The sequence below is a fragment of the Phocoena phocoena genome, chromosome X (genome assembly GCF_963924675.1).
Source record: "Phocoena phocoena chromosome X, mPhoPho1.1, whole genome shotgun sequence".
In the NCBI taxonomy this organism is placed as follows: domain Eukaryota; kingdom Metazoa; phylum Chordata; class Mammalia; order Artiodactyla; family Phocoenidae; genus Phocoena; species Phocoena phocoena.
Genome location: NC_089240.1, coordinates 59,495,848 through 59,512,339, shown reverse-complemented (window position 1 = coordinate 59,512,339; position 16,492 = coordinate 59,495,848). Strand labels below are relative to the sequence as shown.

Sequence of the window (16,492 nt, the reverse complement as noted above, 5' to 3'; positions counted from 1 at the left end):
ACCTACACTGATGCATCATTATCATGCAAAGTCCACAGTTTACATTAGGGTTCACTCTTGGTGTTGTACATTCTATGGATTTGGGCAAATGTATAATGACATATATTCACCGTTACAGCATCATACTGAATAGTCTACTGGCCCCCAAAATCCTGTGTTTTGCCTATTCATCCCTCCTTTTCCTCTAATCCCTGGCAACCAATGACCCTTTTACTCTCTCCATAGTTTTGCATTTTCCAGAATGTCATGTAGCTGGAATCATATAGTATGTAGCCTTTTCAGGTTAGCTTCTTTCACTTAGTAATACGCATTTAAGGTTCCTCCATGTCTTTTTATTTATTTATTTTTATTTTTGGCTGTGTTCGGTCTTCGTTTCTGTGCGAGGGCTTTCTCTAGTTGCGAGAGCGGGGGCCACTCTTCATCTCAGTGCGCGGGCCTCTCACTGTCGCGGCCTCTCTTGTTGTGGAGCACAGGCTCCAGATGCGCAGGCTCAGTAGTTGTGGCGCACGGGCCTAGTTGCTCCGCGGCATGTGGGATCCTCCCAGACCAGGGCTCGAACCCGTGTCCCCTGCATTGGCAGGCAGACTCTCAACCGCTGCGCCATCAGGGAAGCCCCCTCCATGTCTTTTTATGTCTTGATAGCTCATTTGTTTTTAGCAATGAGTATTATTCCATTGTCTGTATGTACCACAGTTTATCCATTTGCCTACTGAGGGCATCTTGGTTGCTTCCAAATGTTGGCAATTATGAATAAAGCTGCTATAAACATTTGTGTGCAATTTTTGTGTGGACCTAACTTCAACTCATTTGGGTAAATACCAAGGAGCATGACTGCTTGATAGTATGGTAAGAGAATGTTTAGTTCTGACAAACTGTCTTCCAAAGTGTCTGTACCATTTTACATTCCCACCAACAATGAACGACAGTTCCTGTTGCTCCATTATCCATGCCAGCATTTGGTGTTGTCAGTATTTTGGATTTTGGCCATTCTTATAGGGGTGTAGTGGGATCACTGTTGTTTTAATTTGCAATTCCCTAATGACACATGATGCTGGGCATCTTTTCATATGCTTATTTCCCCTCTATATAATCTTATTTGGTGAGGTGTCTAAGGTCTTTTACTCATTTTTAAATTGGGGTGTTTAGGGACTTCCCTGGTGGCGCAGTGGTTAAGAATATGCCTGCCAACGCAGGGGACACGGGTTCGAGCCCTGGTCCGGGAAGATCTAACGTGCCGCAGAGCAACTAAGCCCCTGTGCCACAACTACGGAGCCCGCGTGCCACAACTACTGAAGCCCAAGTGCCTAGAGCCTGTGCTCTGCAACAAGAGAAGCCACCGCAATGAGAAGCCCACGCACCACAACAAAGAGCAGCCCTCACTCAACGCAACGAGAGAAAGCCCGTGCGCAGCAACGAAGACCCAACACAACAACAAAATAAATAAATAAATAAATAAAATTGGGGTGTTTAATTGAGGCATTACTTCACTATCTCTGGGACCCACTTTCAAATGTGAAGGTGACAACAATTCATATCACTGTTCTTCTGTGTGTAATATGTACTTTATCTCTGGCTGCTTTTAAGATTCTCTTCTTCTTTTGTTTTCGGCAGTTTGACTATGATGTCTCTATGCTTGGTTTTCACTGTATTTAAAACCTGCTTAGTTAGGGCTTACTGCTATTTCTAAATTTCTAAATTTGTGTTTCACAGATCTGGGGAACATTTCAGCCATTATTTCTTCAATTTTTTTTAATGGCCCCTTCTCTCTCTTTATTCTCTCCTACTGGTATTCCAATTGTACATAAGGTAGACCTTTTTACATTGTTCCACAGGTCATTGAGGCTCTTCATTTTTAACCAATCTTTTTTTTTTTCTTCAGATTGGCTTATTTCAAGTAAACCAACCCTTTCTCCTGTCATTGCCAATCTGCTATTAATCTCATCCAATTTAAAAAAATTGAAATATAGTTGATGTACAATATTATGTTAGTTTCAGGTGCATTACAGTGGTTTGACATTTGCATACATTATGAAATGATCACCATCATAAATCTGGTAACCATCTGTCCCTACACAAAGTTATCACAATATTATTGACCACATTTCTTATGCTGTATATTACACCCCCGTGGCTTTATTTATTTTATAACTAGAGGTTTACAGCTCTTAATCCCCTTCACCTATTTCCCCTCTCCAACCTCCCTCTCCTGTGGCAACCACCCGTTTTTTTGTCTGTATCTATGAGGCTGGTTTGATTTTTAAACTTCAGATATTGTATTTTTCAGTTCCAGAATTTTTTGTGCATAGTTTCTACTTCTCTGAGATTTCTTACTTTTTCATTCATTACAAGTATATTTTCCCCTATGCCCTTGAGCATAGAAATAAGCTGCTTTAAAGTCCTTATCTGCTAATTTCAACATCTGAGTCATCTTCGGGTTGGTCTTCATTGATTGCTTTTCCTCTTGAGTATAAGTCACATTTTCTTTCTTCTTTTTTCCCATACGTATAGTAGTTGAGGACTGAATCCCAGACTTTTTGAATGGTTATGTTGTAGAGATTATGAATTCCGTTTTGTTCCTCTAAAACGTACTGATTTTTCATTTTAGTTAGTTTTCATTTGTCTAGAACGAAAATTCAAATTTCTGTTTCCTTTGCATTGAGCAGTAGCTGGATTATCCATTCAGTTATTTTAGCTCTATCGAGGGTGCTTGGAGTCGATCCTGTATAGCTTAGTAGTCTGCCAGAGATTTGGGCAGGCTGTATACAATTAGGGCTCCTCCTCCGTGGTTCTCTCCTGGGATATCTTCTCAGGTTTCAGTTGCTACAGTCACCCTGAACTCAGTTCTCTCCTTCCTCATCCGATAAGACTGGTTTCTATCCAAGTTTTACCCACCTCCATATTACAGCAAGTGCAGCCTGCCCATGGGTGAAAAGCTATAAAAAAAACCCAGGAAACCTTTTCAAATGACCACTATTCTCTTTGCTACAGTGGAAACAGCATTGGAAGTGGGAATTTTAGGGCCTGTATTAACATCCTAGCCTGGCCACTTTCTAGCTATGTTTACTTTGGGTTAGTTCTCAGACACCATTTCCTCATTCTAAAATGGTAATAAGAATGTTTGCTTCACGGGGTTGTTAGAGTACCAAGTGAGATCATACATGAGATAAGGAAAATAGGCTCAGAGGGGCTAGATGATGTCCTATCTAAGTGGTAGGAGTAACTGGTTACTCCAGATCTGTCCATGCTTTTTCTGCTATGCCATATTGCTTCCATCTTTCTAATGACTACCAGCTCCACCTTTCCCTCCCAAAGACACCTCCAAGTACCTACCATGATCTAATTACCAAACTGAGCACCAAGAACACAGTAAGCCAAAGTCCTTGCCCTCAGGAAGTTCCAAGTACCGTTCCCTTCTTATATAAGTGTTGACTGCCCTACAGTCTATGTCTGATTTTGGTCACTCTCAGGGCCTTCAGATAGCTGTTTTGTTATATTCTGTCCAGTCTGTAATTGTTATCTGTAGGAGGGGTTGGTCTGATACAACCTACTCTGCTGTTACCAGAAGCAGAACTGCTATTTATGGATGTTTGGCTTTGCCGTCTAGCTGCTCAGTCTGTTTTTATGCCATGATATTTGGAGAAATTAAAAAACTATGCTGTCCCACTGCCCCCATCCTCCCAAAATCATGTGCTATTTATTTTAATAATAAATGAAATAAAATACTGACTAGAATCTTTCTATTACTCAGAATCTTTGTCCAGATTTCTTTTGCATCTAAAGGGCAACAATACTTGGTCTGAATTTAATTGCTCGAGAGTTAGGGACCGGTAGTGTAGTAGTATAACGACTCTCCTCCCACCCCTCCATACCTGATGTTTTCTTGGCTATACCCTGATCAGGTAATGCTCCAAATTTCCGATGCTGTTCATACCAGTCATTCACTGTCATAGATGCCAGACTTGGATAACCAGCTCCAAATACTCTGCAAGAATCACACTGCATTTAGAAAAGTAAACATAAAGAGCTCTATTAAAAAGCCTCTTCTCTTTAGTGATAAAGCCTGTGTCTGTTTCATCCTTGCTCCCCTACCCAGCTATCTTCTGAGGATTTGTGAAAACTCCTGTTAGGATATGTAAAATGAGGCATCCAGGAAGGAGAATTAAAGGCAAGAGCTTTCATGAGAAGATACATAGCCCAGAATCATCTCCCAGTAAGCAATCCTGGAGGCTAATGCCCCACAGAGGAGTGATGATACGACGGAAGGAGTATTTATACTTGGAGGGTATAAAAGATACACAGAGGAAGAAGACTCTTCTGCCACCCTACGGAAAAGCATCCCAAAACTCAGAATTAAAACCTAGATAGGCAAACATGTCCTTTTGAGAACTGTAGCTGAAGGAAACAGTGGGAAACAATTTTAAGGTCTACAATTCTCCCTTAGATTCTTTTCTTCTTTCTGTTTTTAATTAGTTAATTCATTAATTTTTGTTGGTTTCCTTTCTAGCCTATTTTCAAGCTCGAGTTTGTGAGGGAAATGTCTGATGAAGACAGACAGAGAAAGTATCAGAGGAGATACCTCTGATGGAAGAACAGCCTCCCCAGGTGAAGCCATTACCTTCTGTTACTCATGCACTGTAAATGAACCATAAAAGCAGGGGGCTTGCAAAGGCAACCCACTTTTTAATACTACCTACTTGGCTTGGGCCATGTTCCGAGTGAGAACAAACGGTTTCATTGGAGGCCTGTCCTGACGAGATGAGTGAGAAGTTGATGCCTAAAAAGGAAATTAATTATCAGAAGTGTACTTGTCGTTCTGCCCACCCCACTATGCAGGCTCTTATGTCTTTAGGTGCTTGAAAAGCCCTATTTATCAGTCTCTAAGATATATTTGCAGAATACTAATGGTGGAGGTTGGTTAGCTCTCCTGAGGTGGCCCAAGTATCTTGCTGGAAAGGGAGCAAGAGAAAGCTCTCCCAGGAATCATTTCGCCACAAGTGAAAAATTACTTGACTTTAAAATACTCCCCTCCAAAGAGGAAGAGTCCAAAGCCTTCTTCCATGTTCCATCTAAAACCCTTGAGCTCAATTTGAAGCCCCTTTCCTTAGCCTGGCCTTCAGTGCTAAAGTTGAATTATGAAGACCCTTCTGCTAAAACCCTGTCCAGTGTAATTTTGCTATTAATTGTCATGAGCTCCCTAGGGTGTTTTAGAACTGTAGCTGAAATGCAAGGGGGGAAGAATGGGTTAGTATCTTTCATATATAGGTGCACAGAAATGTTTCAAGGAAACTTGGCTGTCCAGGGGCACACCAAAACAAACGATGGTCAAGAAAAATGTTCACTTGGTTCTAAACTCCATCACTTCCAGAGCCAATCCCAATACCAAATGAGACAGCATAAAAACAAAGAACTAAGGAGATGGGAGGATCCAGAGGAGTCCAGCCTCGTGATGATTGAAAACCACTCATCTAGATATGCCCAAGGGGCCTTAAGGCTTTAGAATACTAATTGTTCATTCTTTGATCCCTTCACACAGAGAAACTAGGTTGATGTTACCCTGAGGCAAAAGCTCCTGGGCTAATTAGTGCAAATCGAATTAGCAAGAGGTTTCTCTGAGGACTTAAATGCCTGTGACTAGCTGATAAATTCAACTCAATTCATGTTATATGCTGAACCAAAAAATAAGTGGCAGCAAAGCCTAATATTTTGAAGTAGCAGCTCCAAAACACAGTTATGATCTTCAGGGACAGCCAAAGTGGGGTTACACCAAGTTTTCTTTACCAATATGCCCGACACTTTGTGCAGAGATGTCCTTGCTGTGTTTCATACTTGGGTGACCTAAGGTGTGAGGGTGTATCATTGTGTAATGTTAAATCCTGGTTTCTCCCCCAACCTAAACACATTCCATGTCTTTTGCTTTATCTTCTTTTTACTCTTTTCTCTCTCTTCTCCAGTTACACTCTTCTTCTTCATTCCCATCCTATCTCTCTTCCTGTTTATTACAGTCAAGCGCAGGTTTTCAAGGCCCACCTCCCTATGCCTTCCTTCAGGAGTCATGAGTGCTCACAGCCCAAACCAATTTTCACTTCAGAGAAGCCTCCTTCCCTCCTGGCATGTCACAAAATTACAAAAGACTGGAAGTGTGTTACAGGTTAGAAAGCACTGGGGAACGATACTATAAACTAGAAAGAAAGCTATCCTAGTGAACCTTCAGCCTTCCTCCACTAATCTTAATAAGAACAATGATTTTATGGAGACTTAAAAGGATTTTAATTCAATTACTCTCTTGTAGAAGATTCAAATCTCTGACAGTAGCTTTTTTAGGGATATAGGCAGTGACCAGGCTTACCTCTTTTGAAGAGTCTTTTCCTCTCAAGATCTTTATCTCCTGGTCAATGCTCTCAATCTCTTCTAAGCTGATACCAATCCACCTTCGAAGGTGAAGGAGGTAATATTCGCGAACACACTCATCATCTGCTTGACCACTTTCCACAGCAGATTTCAGTGCAGACAACCTATGCTCCACCTCCTTCTTCTGCTTGTATCTGTTCCACAGAAACGCATTAGCCATGAACTTAAAAATAAAGAGGTGTTCCTTCAAAAGAAGGCCACAATACAATTTTACTTTTACAAATGACCAGATACACCGATTTCCATCTAGGCAAAAATACAGATTCTATACCTCAGAATTTGCCACCAAGGCAGTTCTCTCAAGACTACAAGGCAAGGAAGGGATCAGCAGAAGCTGAGAAATACATCCTGAAACCAGAAAAATATCGAAGTAACCTGATCTGAGCAACTCTTCCCATCGTATTTTGAGATGGGAGTGTCTTAGTAATTTTATGACATCAACCTTTACTAGGTTGGGTGCTTAGTATATACAATGTCCACTTGGGAATTACAGCTTCAAATGGTCATAGAATCTTAGGGGTCATTTACCTGCCATTGATGCAGGAATTCCTTGTGAAATAGCCTAAAAAATGGTCATCTCTTCTTTTCTTCTGGGCAAAACATTTCCAGCTCCTCTAACTCATCCTAGTATAATTTGAAGACTCATATCCACCCTGCCCGCCCTTTTCAAGATGCATTCTAGTATGTCATCTATCACTCATTGGACAACTATTTACCGAGTACCTATTGTGTGACAGGTACTGTTCTCAGTGCTTGAGACACAACAGTGCATACAAGAAAGTCCTTGCTCTCCTGAAGCTTTCATTCTAGTGTGAGAAGACAGACAAAAAGAAATAGATGAGTCAGGTGGTGGTGAAGTGCTCTGAAGAAGCAAAAAAAGCAAGGTAAAGTGGATAGAGTGATGGTGCGAAAGTACGGGTGATCAGGAGAGACTTCTTTGAAGAGATGACATCTGAGCACAGACTTCAAGGAAATAAGGATGGAAGCCACGCCGGTATCTGAAACAGTGTTCTAAGGGGGAAAAGCAAATATGAAGGTCCTGGGGTGGGAGAGTGCTGGCCTGACATGGTTGAGAAATAGCAAGGAGGTCAGTGTGGCTGGCATGGCGTGAAGAGTAATAGGAAGTGAGGTCAGAGAGATAGCCAGGGCCATAATTTGTAGAATCCTGTAGGCCAAGAATACACGAAATATCAAATGTCATGATATTTTGAGAAGAGAAAGCCACTGGAAGCTTTAAAATAGAATACATGAAATGAACTTTTTTTTAATGGACTACTCTGTTGTGTGTAGACTGTGGGGGGTGGTGGGAGGCAAGGGTGGAGCAGGAAAATCAATTAAGAGGATATTGCCACAATCCAGGCGAGAGACAGCGACTTGAAATAGGGAGGTGGTGAGATGTGGACATAATTAAAATATAACAGTATTTGTTGGTTTATTGGATGTAAGGTCTTGAGGCAAAGAAAGGAATCAAGGGAAAACTCCACAACTTCCAAGAGAAGTATCTTGAAATATCTACGTCTGGAACCCCACTCTAGACCTCCAGAATCAGATGCTCCTCTGTGGGTGTTCACCCAAATCTGAAGTTCTTAACCTGAGGTCCACGGATAGAGTTTGGAGGGAGGGCTGTTCTTGAACTCCCCCAAATTTTGTATAGAATTCTACGTGTATGTTTCTTCTTCTTTTTTATTTACTGGGGAGAGGTTAAGGAGGTCCATGACCCACAAAAAGTCAAGAACCTCCGCTCTGGAAACATTCTTTATTATAAAAACTTTTAGGCTCTTCTGCTCCTTTTAATCAACAAGTGGGCCCTTTATGTAATGTTACAAATAACTGTCACAGCACCATCATAGGTGGCCTTCTGAGTAAAACACTACACAGGTCAATTCCTAGTTCATGAATGCTATTACAGATATCACTTGAGAACGTTTAACTCTGGTGCCACTCGGTTCCTGTGCTTCCTTTCCCATCCTCTGCATGCATGTGGTCTAGTCACACTCTCTGGTCTTTCCTTCTTCTCTACTTCCTTTGCTTCTATGACTTTGCTCCTAGTCATCTTTGGGACTTCTAAGTTCCTGAACTCCTATTCTTTGAGGCCAGTGTTTTTTAGACCTTTCTGTCTTAGCAGAAGAGCCCTTTCTTCTTATGAGAGCTTATTTGGAACTCCAGAAAGTAATAAAAGATAAAATCTGCCTTGGTTAAATCAGAGGAGGGCTCCCAACATGCCCCCTACCCAGGCACTGTGGTAAAATCTTAGGGCTCGAAGGAACAGATTGTAAACCACTGTCCTAGACCTTTGTCACTGTTCTAGATTTCCTATGGTGAGCCACTGCATGCAAACACTCCCTATCACCCTAGAATCCCCCAGTGCTTGTCACCCTTCTGACTCTGGGCCACTTTCATCATTCATTCCCCTTTTCTGTTCCCAAGCTGCTGAAGAGAGGTAACGAACTACAAATTTGTGTCAGATGAGTCAACTACAAATTCATATGATCAAACTTCAGCGGAACGGTCACTCTTGTTCAGCTATCTTTTTGCTCACCTTTTGTGGATTCCATGCCAACATCATGCTCACCAGATGGCCAGCCAATGTAGAAATTCAATTTCCCTTTTTCCCTTAAAATCTCTATAGCTTCACCTTTCCTCCTCTCCTCTTGCCTTTAAGGAGCTAATGTTGTCTTTACCATTCCACTTTGGCTATCAATCCTGTCCCCACCCACACTCTTCCAAGCCTCACTCACTCAATCATCCTCCCTGTCATTAGCCGTTACAATTTTTCACCCTACTGGTGCCTTTCCCCTATCCTAGAAACACCTTCCCTCAATCCATGTTCTGCCTTTTCAAATGACCACTCTTCTCTCTTTTCTAAACAGCACTAGAACTGGGAATTTGAAGACCTGAGTTTAAAGCCTGGCCACTTACCAGCCATGTAACTTTGGACAAGTCAGTACTCAGAGCCCATTTCCTTATTTCTAAAATGGGATAATATCTGCTTCATGGGGCTGTTAAGAGGACCAAATGAACAATATTCATGAAAGTGCTTTGTAAGCAGCAATATACTGCTATCTGATGGGAAAATTGAGGTTAAGGGGGGCTAGATGATGCCCCATCTACTAGGTGGCAGAAATTGGACTGGTCACCCCAGGTCTGACTCCAAAGCCCAGGCTTTTTCTGCTATACCATATTGTTTCCATCTTTCTGATGACCACTCTATCTGTCCTTCCCAAAGATACCTCAAGTACCTACTATGATCCAATTACTGGTTGGGTACCAAGGATATAATGATATAATTAGGATACTAAGGATATAATTAGTCAAGGTCTCTGACCTTTAGAAGTTCCAAGTCTAGAAAATAACAGATTGTTATGGCCTGATAAGTAACATAAACTAAATGCTACAGTATCTGGGAGGGGAGACAGGTAGAGAGAAGCTTCAAAGAGGACATGACATTTGTCCTCTCTCTTCCCCAGGCTTCTTTCTATAAGTACTTTTACCTGTACCTTGTTGAGTCTCTTACCTCTGTTCTTTCTTTCCTCTTCCTTCTCCCTTAATTTGCCCCAAGGTTTTATCCTTGGCTTTTTTTTCTCTACATGTTTTTTCTTGGCAAACTATCCACACCCAGCGACACTCCTGAATTTTTAGCACTAGCAGCAAAACAGTCTGATAAGTTTTAGTTACACATTTCCATCTGTCTATGGACATGGCTGTCCAGCTGTCACTTTAGGACCTAAATTCAGTAAATCTAAAACTAGACTCATTACTTACCCAGCTTCTACTTCTCCATTTCTGTCAAAAGAATGTAGGTACAGGGCTTCCCAGGTGGCGCAGTGGTTGAGAGTCCGCCTGCTGATGCAGGGGACGCGGGTTCGTGCCCCGGTCCGGGAAGATCCCACGTGCCGCGGAGCGGCTGGGCCCGTGAGCCATGGCCACTGAGCCTGCACGTCTGGAGCCTGTGCTCCGCAACCGGAGAGGCCACAACAGTGAGAGGCCCGCGTATCGCAAAAAAAAAAAAAAAGAATGTAGGTACAGTTAATCAAGACTTACACTTACACCTCAAAGATGGGAATTAGAGTAGAGAAGATACGTGAAGAAACAGGTTTTGAGGGAGAGAGAGGACATACCATTTAGGTGTTTTATGTCGGATGGCCTCACTGTGTAAAGTCATGAGGTGGGGGATGGAGGACTTACAGAAATTAAATAAGGATTTGAACAATTTGTTTTCTAATCATATAAATGCTTCTTGCAAAAGTAATATCTCTGATAGTTGTAACTTCATTTTTATCACTTCTTCCCAGCTGAAGTACTATTATAACACGTTAACTTGTCTTTCTGCCCCTCTCTTCATTTTCAATGTTCCATACACATCACTTCCTTACAGTCCTCCAACCATACTACTCTTAGCTTCTGCCAAATCAGACTATTCTCCATTTCCTGTACATACCTCCAACTACCCTGCCTTGGGCTTTTGCTCATGTTGTTCCCCCCTGCTTGTCAAGAATAAATATTTTTTGAGCACCTTCTATATACCAAGCCCTGTGCTAGACATACCACACAGAGAACAAGAGAGAAATGGCTACTGCTCTCATGGAGTATACATTCTAGTAGGGGAGAAAGACAAAGCCCAGAAAGACAGATAAATGAAGAGCATTCCATGCAGTGAGAACAACATGTACAAAGACTCTGTAGAAAGAAAGAACTGGATCAGTTCGGAACTGAAAGAAGGCTATTATGGCAGCAGTCTAGTGAACAAGGGGAGTATATGATGTATGAGGAGACTGGAGAGAGGCCGATGCCAGATCATCCAGGTCTTTATAGTTAATGGCTTGGATATTTCAGGTGAGAGATGCTGGTGGCCTAGATGAAGGTATGATAGTGGAGAAAGAGAGAAACAGAAGGACATAAGGTACATTTTGTAGCTAGAACTGGCAGGCCTTGTTGATGGACTGGATGTGGCAATTCAGAAGGGAGGAACTGAAGCTTAACTCCTAGGTTTCTAGCTTAAAACCTGGGTGAGTGGTGGTCTGTTTATTGAGATGGTAAAGACATGAGTGTGGGGGCACACTGGGGGATTAAAAAGCCAGCAGTTCAATTTAGGGCATGTTAAGTTTGAGATGTCTGTGAAACATCCACGTATGGTGTTCAAAGTCAGGAGAGGTCTGGGTTAGTGATATAAATACGGGAGCCATTAGCGAAAAGATAGTGTTGGTATCTCGTCTGTCAGGCATAAAAAAAAAAAAAAAAAATCAAAGATCAAGCTTTCTGGGCTTCCCTGGCGGCACAGTGGTTGAGAGTCCGCCTGCCGATGCAGGAGACACGGGTTCGTGCCCCGGTCCGGGAAGATCCCACATGCCGCGGAGCGGCTGGGCCCGTGAGCCATGGCCGCTGAGCCTGTGCGTCCGGAGCCTGTGCTCCGCAACGGGAGAGGCCACAACAGTGAGAGGCCCGCATACAGAAGAAAAAAAAAAAAAAAGATCAAGGTTTCTAACCAAAGAAATGCAAATCAAAACAATGAGGTATCTTTCCTGCTTGCCCATCTGGATTTTCTAAGCGTTGCCATTCAGTACTGTTGCAGTGAGACATACTTTGAAACTTTGTTATTGTGGAAAGCAATATAATTACCATCAAGAGTCAAAATATTCAAACCTTTTGATTTAGGCACTGGTTCTTCTAGAAATCTGTCCTACAGGAACAGTGACAGATGCAGTGATGTTTCCTCATAACATTACTTAGAATAGCAAATAAAAAATCAACCCATAAACAGGCTAAGCATTTGACAATAAAAGATTAGTTTAAATAATTATGATATGACTGTAAGCTGGAATACTATTTAACCATTAAATACCATGGCTTCAAAAGACATGGGGAAATCAAAACAGGATGTTAGGTTTAAAAAAAGGATAAAAAACTATATTTATGGTATTCTTCCAAATTTATTAACTAAAATAACTATGTATCTGGAAGGAAATACATCAGATAGTTAACAAAGCTCATCTGAGTGCTAGGATGAAGACTTATTTTTAATTTAAAAACTGTTCTGTTTTCCAACTTTCTACAATGAGTATTATTACTTTTACATTCAGGCTAACCTGTAATTTGCATTTTTAATTTGCATCCTTCTAGTCTCACCTCAAATGCTACTACATTCGGAAACCTTTTCCTTAACCCTCCAACCAGATGTGATCACTCCCTGGTCTTTGTCCACAACACCATTTGTATCTCTCTAGTGCATTTACAGTCTTTTTTTTTTTGTGGATATATTACGATTATTTGGATACCAAATTCACTGTTTAAACTACCTGTTATATGCCAACGGGCTGCCCCTACCTTCTCACAAAGGACATGATACTGAATTCCACTTCATATCAGTCTATCCCATTTCCTCAAAAATCATTCTCTGTCACTCACCAGCTCTTAACCATACTTTATTATTCTTTAAAGCCCTTACCACCTAAAATCACATTTTTATTTACTAGCTTACTGTCTGTCTCCTCCACCAAAACAGGAGCTCCATGACGGCACGGACTTTGTCTGGGTCTCCATTACTTAGCACACAGTAAAGCCTCAATAAATATGCTAAATGATTCAATCAATTTTCAGCTCTCTAGACCAGGCCTCTCCACTGAGCTTCATGCTACAGATACCTTGACTTGGATGCAACATGTCTTAAATGCAACATGTCTCAAAATACAATTCATACTCTCCCCTGTCTGTTCTTCCTCTTCTATTCCCCCATCTCAATGAGTTCCACAGCCACCCACCTACATCAGAAACATGGACACCTTCCCTGCTGCTTCATTCTACCCTACCTGTCACAACCAATTGATCGTTTTCTGCAGATTCAACCCTATAAATAAATATATCCCCTCCATCCCTTCTGCCATTGCAGTAGTAAAGTCTCATCACCTCTGTGACCTAACTGGATCTAATTTCTCCCTCAGAATGCTTCCTAACTGCTGCTAGAGTACGCTAGTTAAAATGCAAATATGACATTGCTACTCTTCAAGGAAAAAAAAAAAAACCTCCAGTGGATCCCTAGTCACCAAACAAATCTCAGGCTCTTTAGCATGGCCTAATAATAGGTAACATTTATAGAATATTTACTATGTAACAGATACTGTGCTGTTTTATGTGGTTTATTTTATTAATGCCCCTTAACCCTATGAGATAGGTACCGCTGTTACTTAGACTTCACATATGAGGAAACCTGAGGCTCAGACAGGTTACGTAAGTTACCCAAAATTCAATGGCTTATAAGTAAAGCTGGGTCTCAAACCCAGGTCTCTCTTTCCACGACCTGTACTCAGCTACAAAGATACGACAGTAGCTGACTTTTGAGTGCTTACTGTATCAGACAATGTGGTAAGAGCTTTTTATGCATTTCTCTTCTATCTTATAGGACCTATGATTATCCAATTTGCCATCTGGGGAAATTAAGGCACTGAGGGATTAAGCAGCCTACCCAAAATCAGAATGATTAAATTTTGGAGCTGGGATTCAAACCCCCTTCCCAAGTTCTCAGGAACAATGTCGTTCTTTCACCTTCCTCACACCCCAAGCTCTCCTTGGTTTGAACCCTACAACATTCTTCAGCATCATTCTTTCCCCTTCTTCACCACCCACTTTGTGTTCTAGCATCACCTAATCGCTTACGGTTGTTCCCCACCCCAGCACTGTGGTCTTCAATGTCCCTGTAGCTTTACTAATGCTATTATCTCTGCTGGCTAAAGCCCTCCTTTCCTCTTCCTCTAGATAATACTCCTATGCATCCTTAAACAACTCATCACAGGAGTCACCTCGTCCAGGGAGCCTTCTGCTCTCTCCTGCTCCCTCTTTGGTTAGGTGCCCCTCCTGTCTGCTCTCCCGATACCTTGTGCATTTCCCTATCACATCATTTTATAATTTATACTGTTTCTATGCCTCTTTCCCTCACCACACTGTATGCTCCTCCAAGGCAGACACCACCCATATCCATACAAACGCCCATACTCAGTTTGAATCCCCGGTGCCTAGCATAGCTCCTAAACACTGTGAGCACTGTTTTTAAAAAACTAAACTAAGAGAGTAAGCAAGGTGTTCAAGGTCACATAATGAAGCTATGCAGTACTAAGATTAGTTCAGGATGTTATACACCTGATCCAGTATTGTTAGAACAGAGTTTCTCAATCAATTGACCATAAATGGACTATAGCTACAAGATATTTGTGCCCTTCAGAGATACTTACCTCACTGTACCATGTGAGTATTGCTATGCTGTGATGTGGGAGAGACTGGGAGACACTCTGCTAAACTACATTGCTGTTGCTGGCAACCATAAGGTGCTAGGGGTCTGACAGTTAGGTATGGTCATTTCAACCAAGGCGGAGGCTTCTTGAAAAACTCAGGAGTTTGCTATCACCAGGGCCTATGCTAAATAAGAACCCAAAGAGTGACACACACCATTTTTTCCCACCCCCCCAGAAAAAAAAACATGCACCCCTCCCCGCCAACAGCACTGCCATTGGGCAGTCTTCAAATGACCCACCTCTCTATTTTAGCCTGTCTCTGAGATGCCATAGCAACGAGGCTAGGATAGGCCATGGAGGAATCAGCAGTGTTATTTTCAGCAGAGTTGGCCTTGGTTTTGGGCAGCTCAAACTCTGCCACATGATAGTATCGGCACTGAGTTAAGTAGTTTAAAAAGTGTTCTCGAGCCCACTGCAAATGATCTAGACGCTTGCTAGGGTTGACTTGTTTCATGGCGAATGCTCCTTGAAATGCTGGCACCATCAGGTACTTCAGATCGGTGGAAGCAATCTCTTCCAAATCTTCATTTCGGCTGGAAAGAGCAAAGAGGAGGCTGTGAAGTCTGGCTGGGCATTCAAACTGTGGCCCTGGCTTCCTGGGGGAGGGAAGGGCTGGGGTGTGGGTGGGACAAAGGGAGGAGGCACCGGGAACAGCTGCCAGTTTTCTTCACTGACAGTGGCTGTGCGCTCACACCCAATGCCTATGCAAATAGCCAACACTAGGGAGCACAATCGTGTGATACTAAGTATCTCGGAAGAGAGGTGGAGAATGTAAACAATGTACACAAGGTCGCAGTGGGAAGTGGGAAAGAAAGGCTCCGGGTTTTAAAGGTCTCCTGCACCCAGGATCAATGGTTCCGCCATTGGTAACTATTATTTCCTACGTTCTCAGTCATACTACTCTCTCGCCATACCTGAACAAGTCGAGCTCCAGTAACATTTCGGCAGCCTTCTTCAGGAGGTCCAGTCCCTTGAACACCTTATCTTGGATAATCCGGGAGCCGGTGGGTTCAGTCGCGACTTCCACTTCGTCCAGAAGCTGCTTGCTGGTTTCGAACAGCTCGGGGAGCCGCGGCAGCAGTAACTCGTCTCCGGCTGTTGCCATCTTGGGGAAGGGACGAACACGGGAAGACCTCACTTCCGGCCCTGGGACAGATGGGCTGGGCTGCCAGCAACGAAACCGGAAGGGGCGCAGCATTGGTCCAGCGGCTCCACTGTTAACTAAGCGTCCGACAACTGCCAGAAGCGGCTGTTAGCTAAACCGAGCAACTGTTTCCATAGACTCATTTTACCAGGCTGCCTATTACCGGTAGTAGGCATCTGTTACAGACACACAACGCGCAAACAAGCAAACCCTAGGTGCTGCTTTTCGCGTGGCTACTCGTCGCCGATCCGGGTCTGGGCAGTGCCGTAGGCTCTGAAGCGCGGGTGTGACGAGGCTGAATTCGGAGCTAGGGCGGGCGCGAGAGGGTAGGCGCGGGCGCGCCCACGGAGTCGGCCAGGCGTGCGCCTTACCTCGCAAGGCTGTCCCTGGCCTGAAGGGCTGGGGCGGCCAGGGTCGTGCAAGTAGCGCCCCCTTCCGGCTTCCGTACACCCAGCAGCTGGAGCTCTGGGTTCCTCCCAGCCAATCCTCGCCTGCTCTCTTTCCCGTCGCTTCACCCCTCCTACACACACATTTAAAAGTTACTGTTACCAACCCCTTTTACACACACACACACACATTCAAAAGTTACTGTTACCCCTCCTATACACACACACACACACACACACACACACTTCCTCTGTGAAAGCTTCCTTGAGCCTCT

General features: G+C 43.0%; 1 protein-coding gene across 2 annotated transcripts in view; it reads right to left on the bottom strand.

The window, feature by feature from the left end:
* The window catches only part of IGBP1 (immunoglobulin binding protein 1), a 38,722-nt gene extending 22,478 nt beyond the window's left edge, over positions 1-16,244 (bottom strand). Inside the window, exons 1-5 of one of the 2 annotated variants that reach the window (XM_065900839.1) lie at positions 15,602-16,244; positions 14,927-15,220; positions 6,347-6,542; positions 4,695-4,774; positions 3,870-3,982 (exon numbers count right to left, since the gene is read on the bottom strand). In XM_065900839.1, the coding sequence (XP_065756911.1) occupies positions 3,870-3,982; positions 4,695-4,774; positions 6,347-6,542; positions 14,927-15,220; positions 15,602-15,885 (967 nt within the window). In that variant the 5' untranslated portion in view covers positions 15,886-16,244. The remainder of the gene's footprint in view (positions 1-3,869; positions 3,983-4,694; positions 4,775-6,346; positions 6,543-14,926; positions 15,221-15,601) is intronic. The other variant, XM_065900838.1, reaches the window with a different exon arrangement.
* Positions 16,245-16,492: the final 248 nt, after the last annotated feature.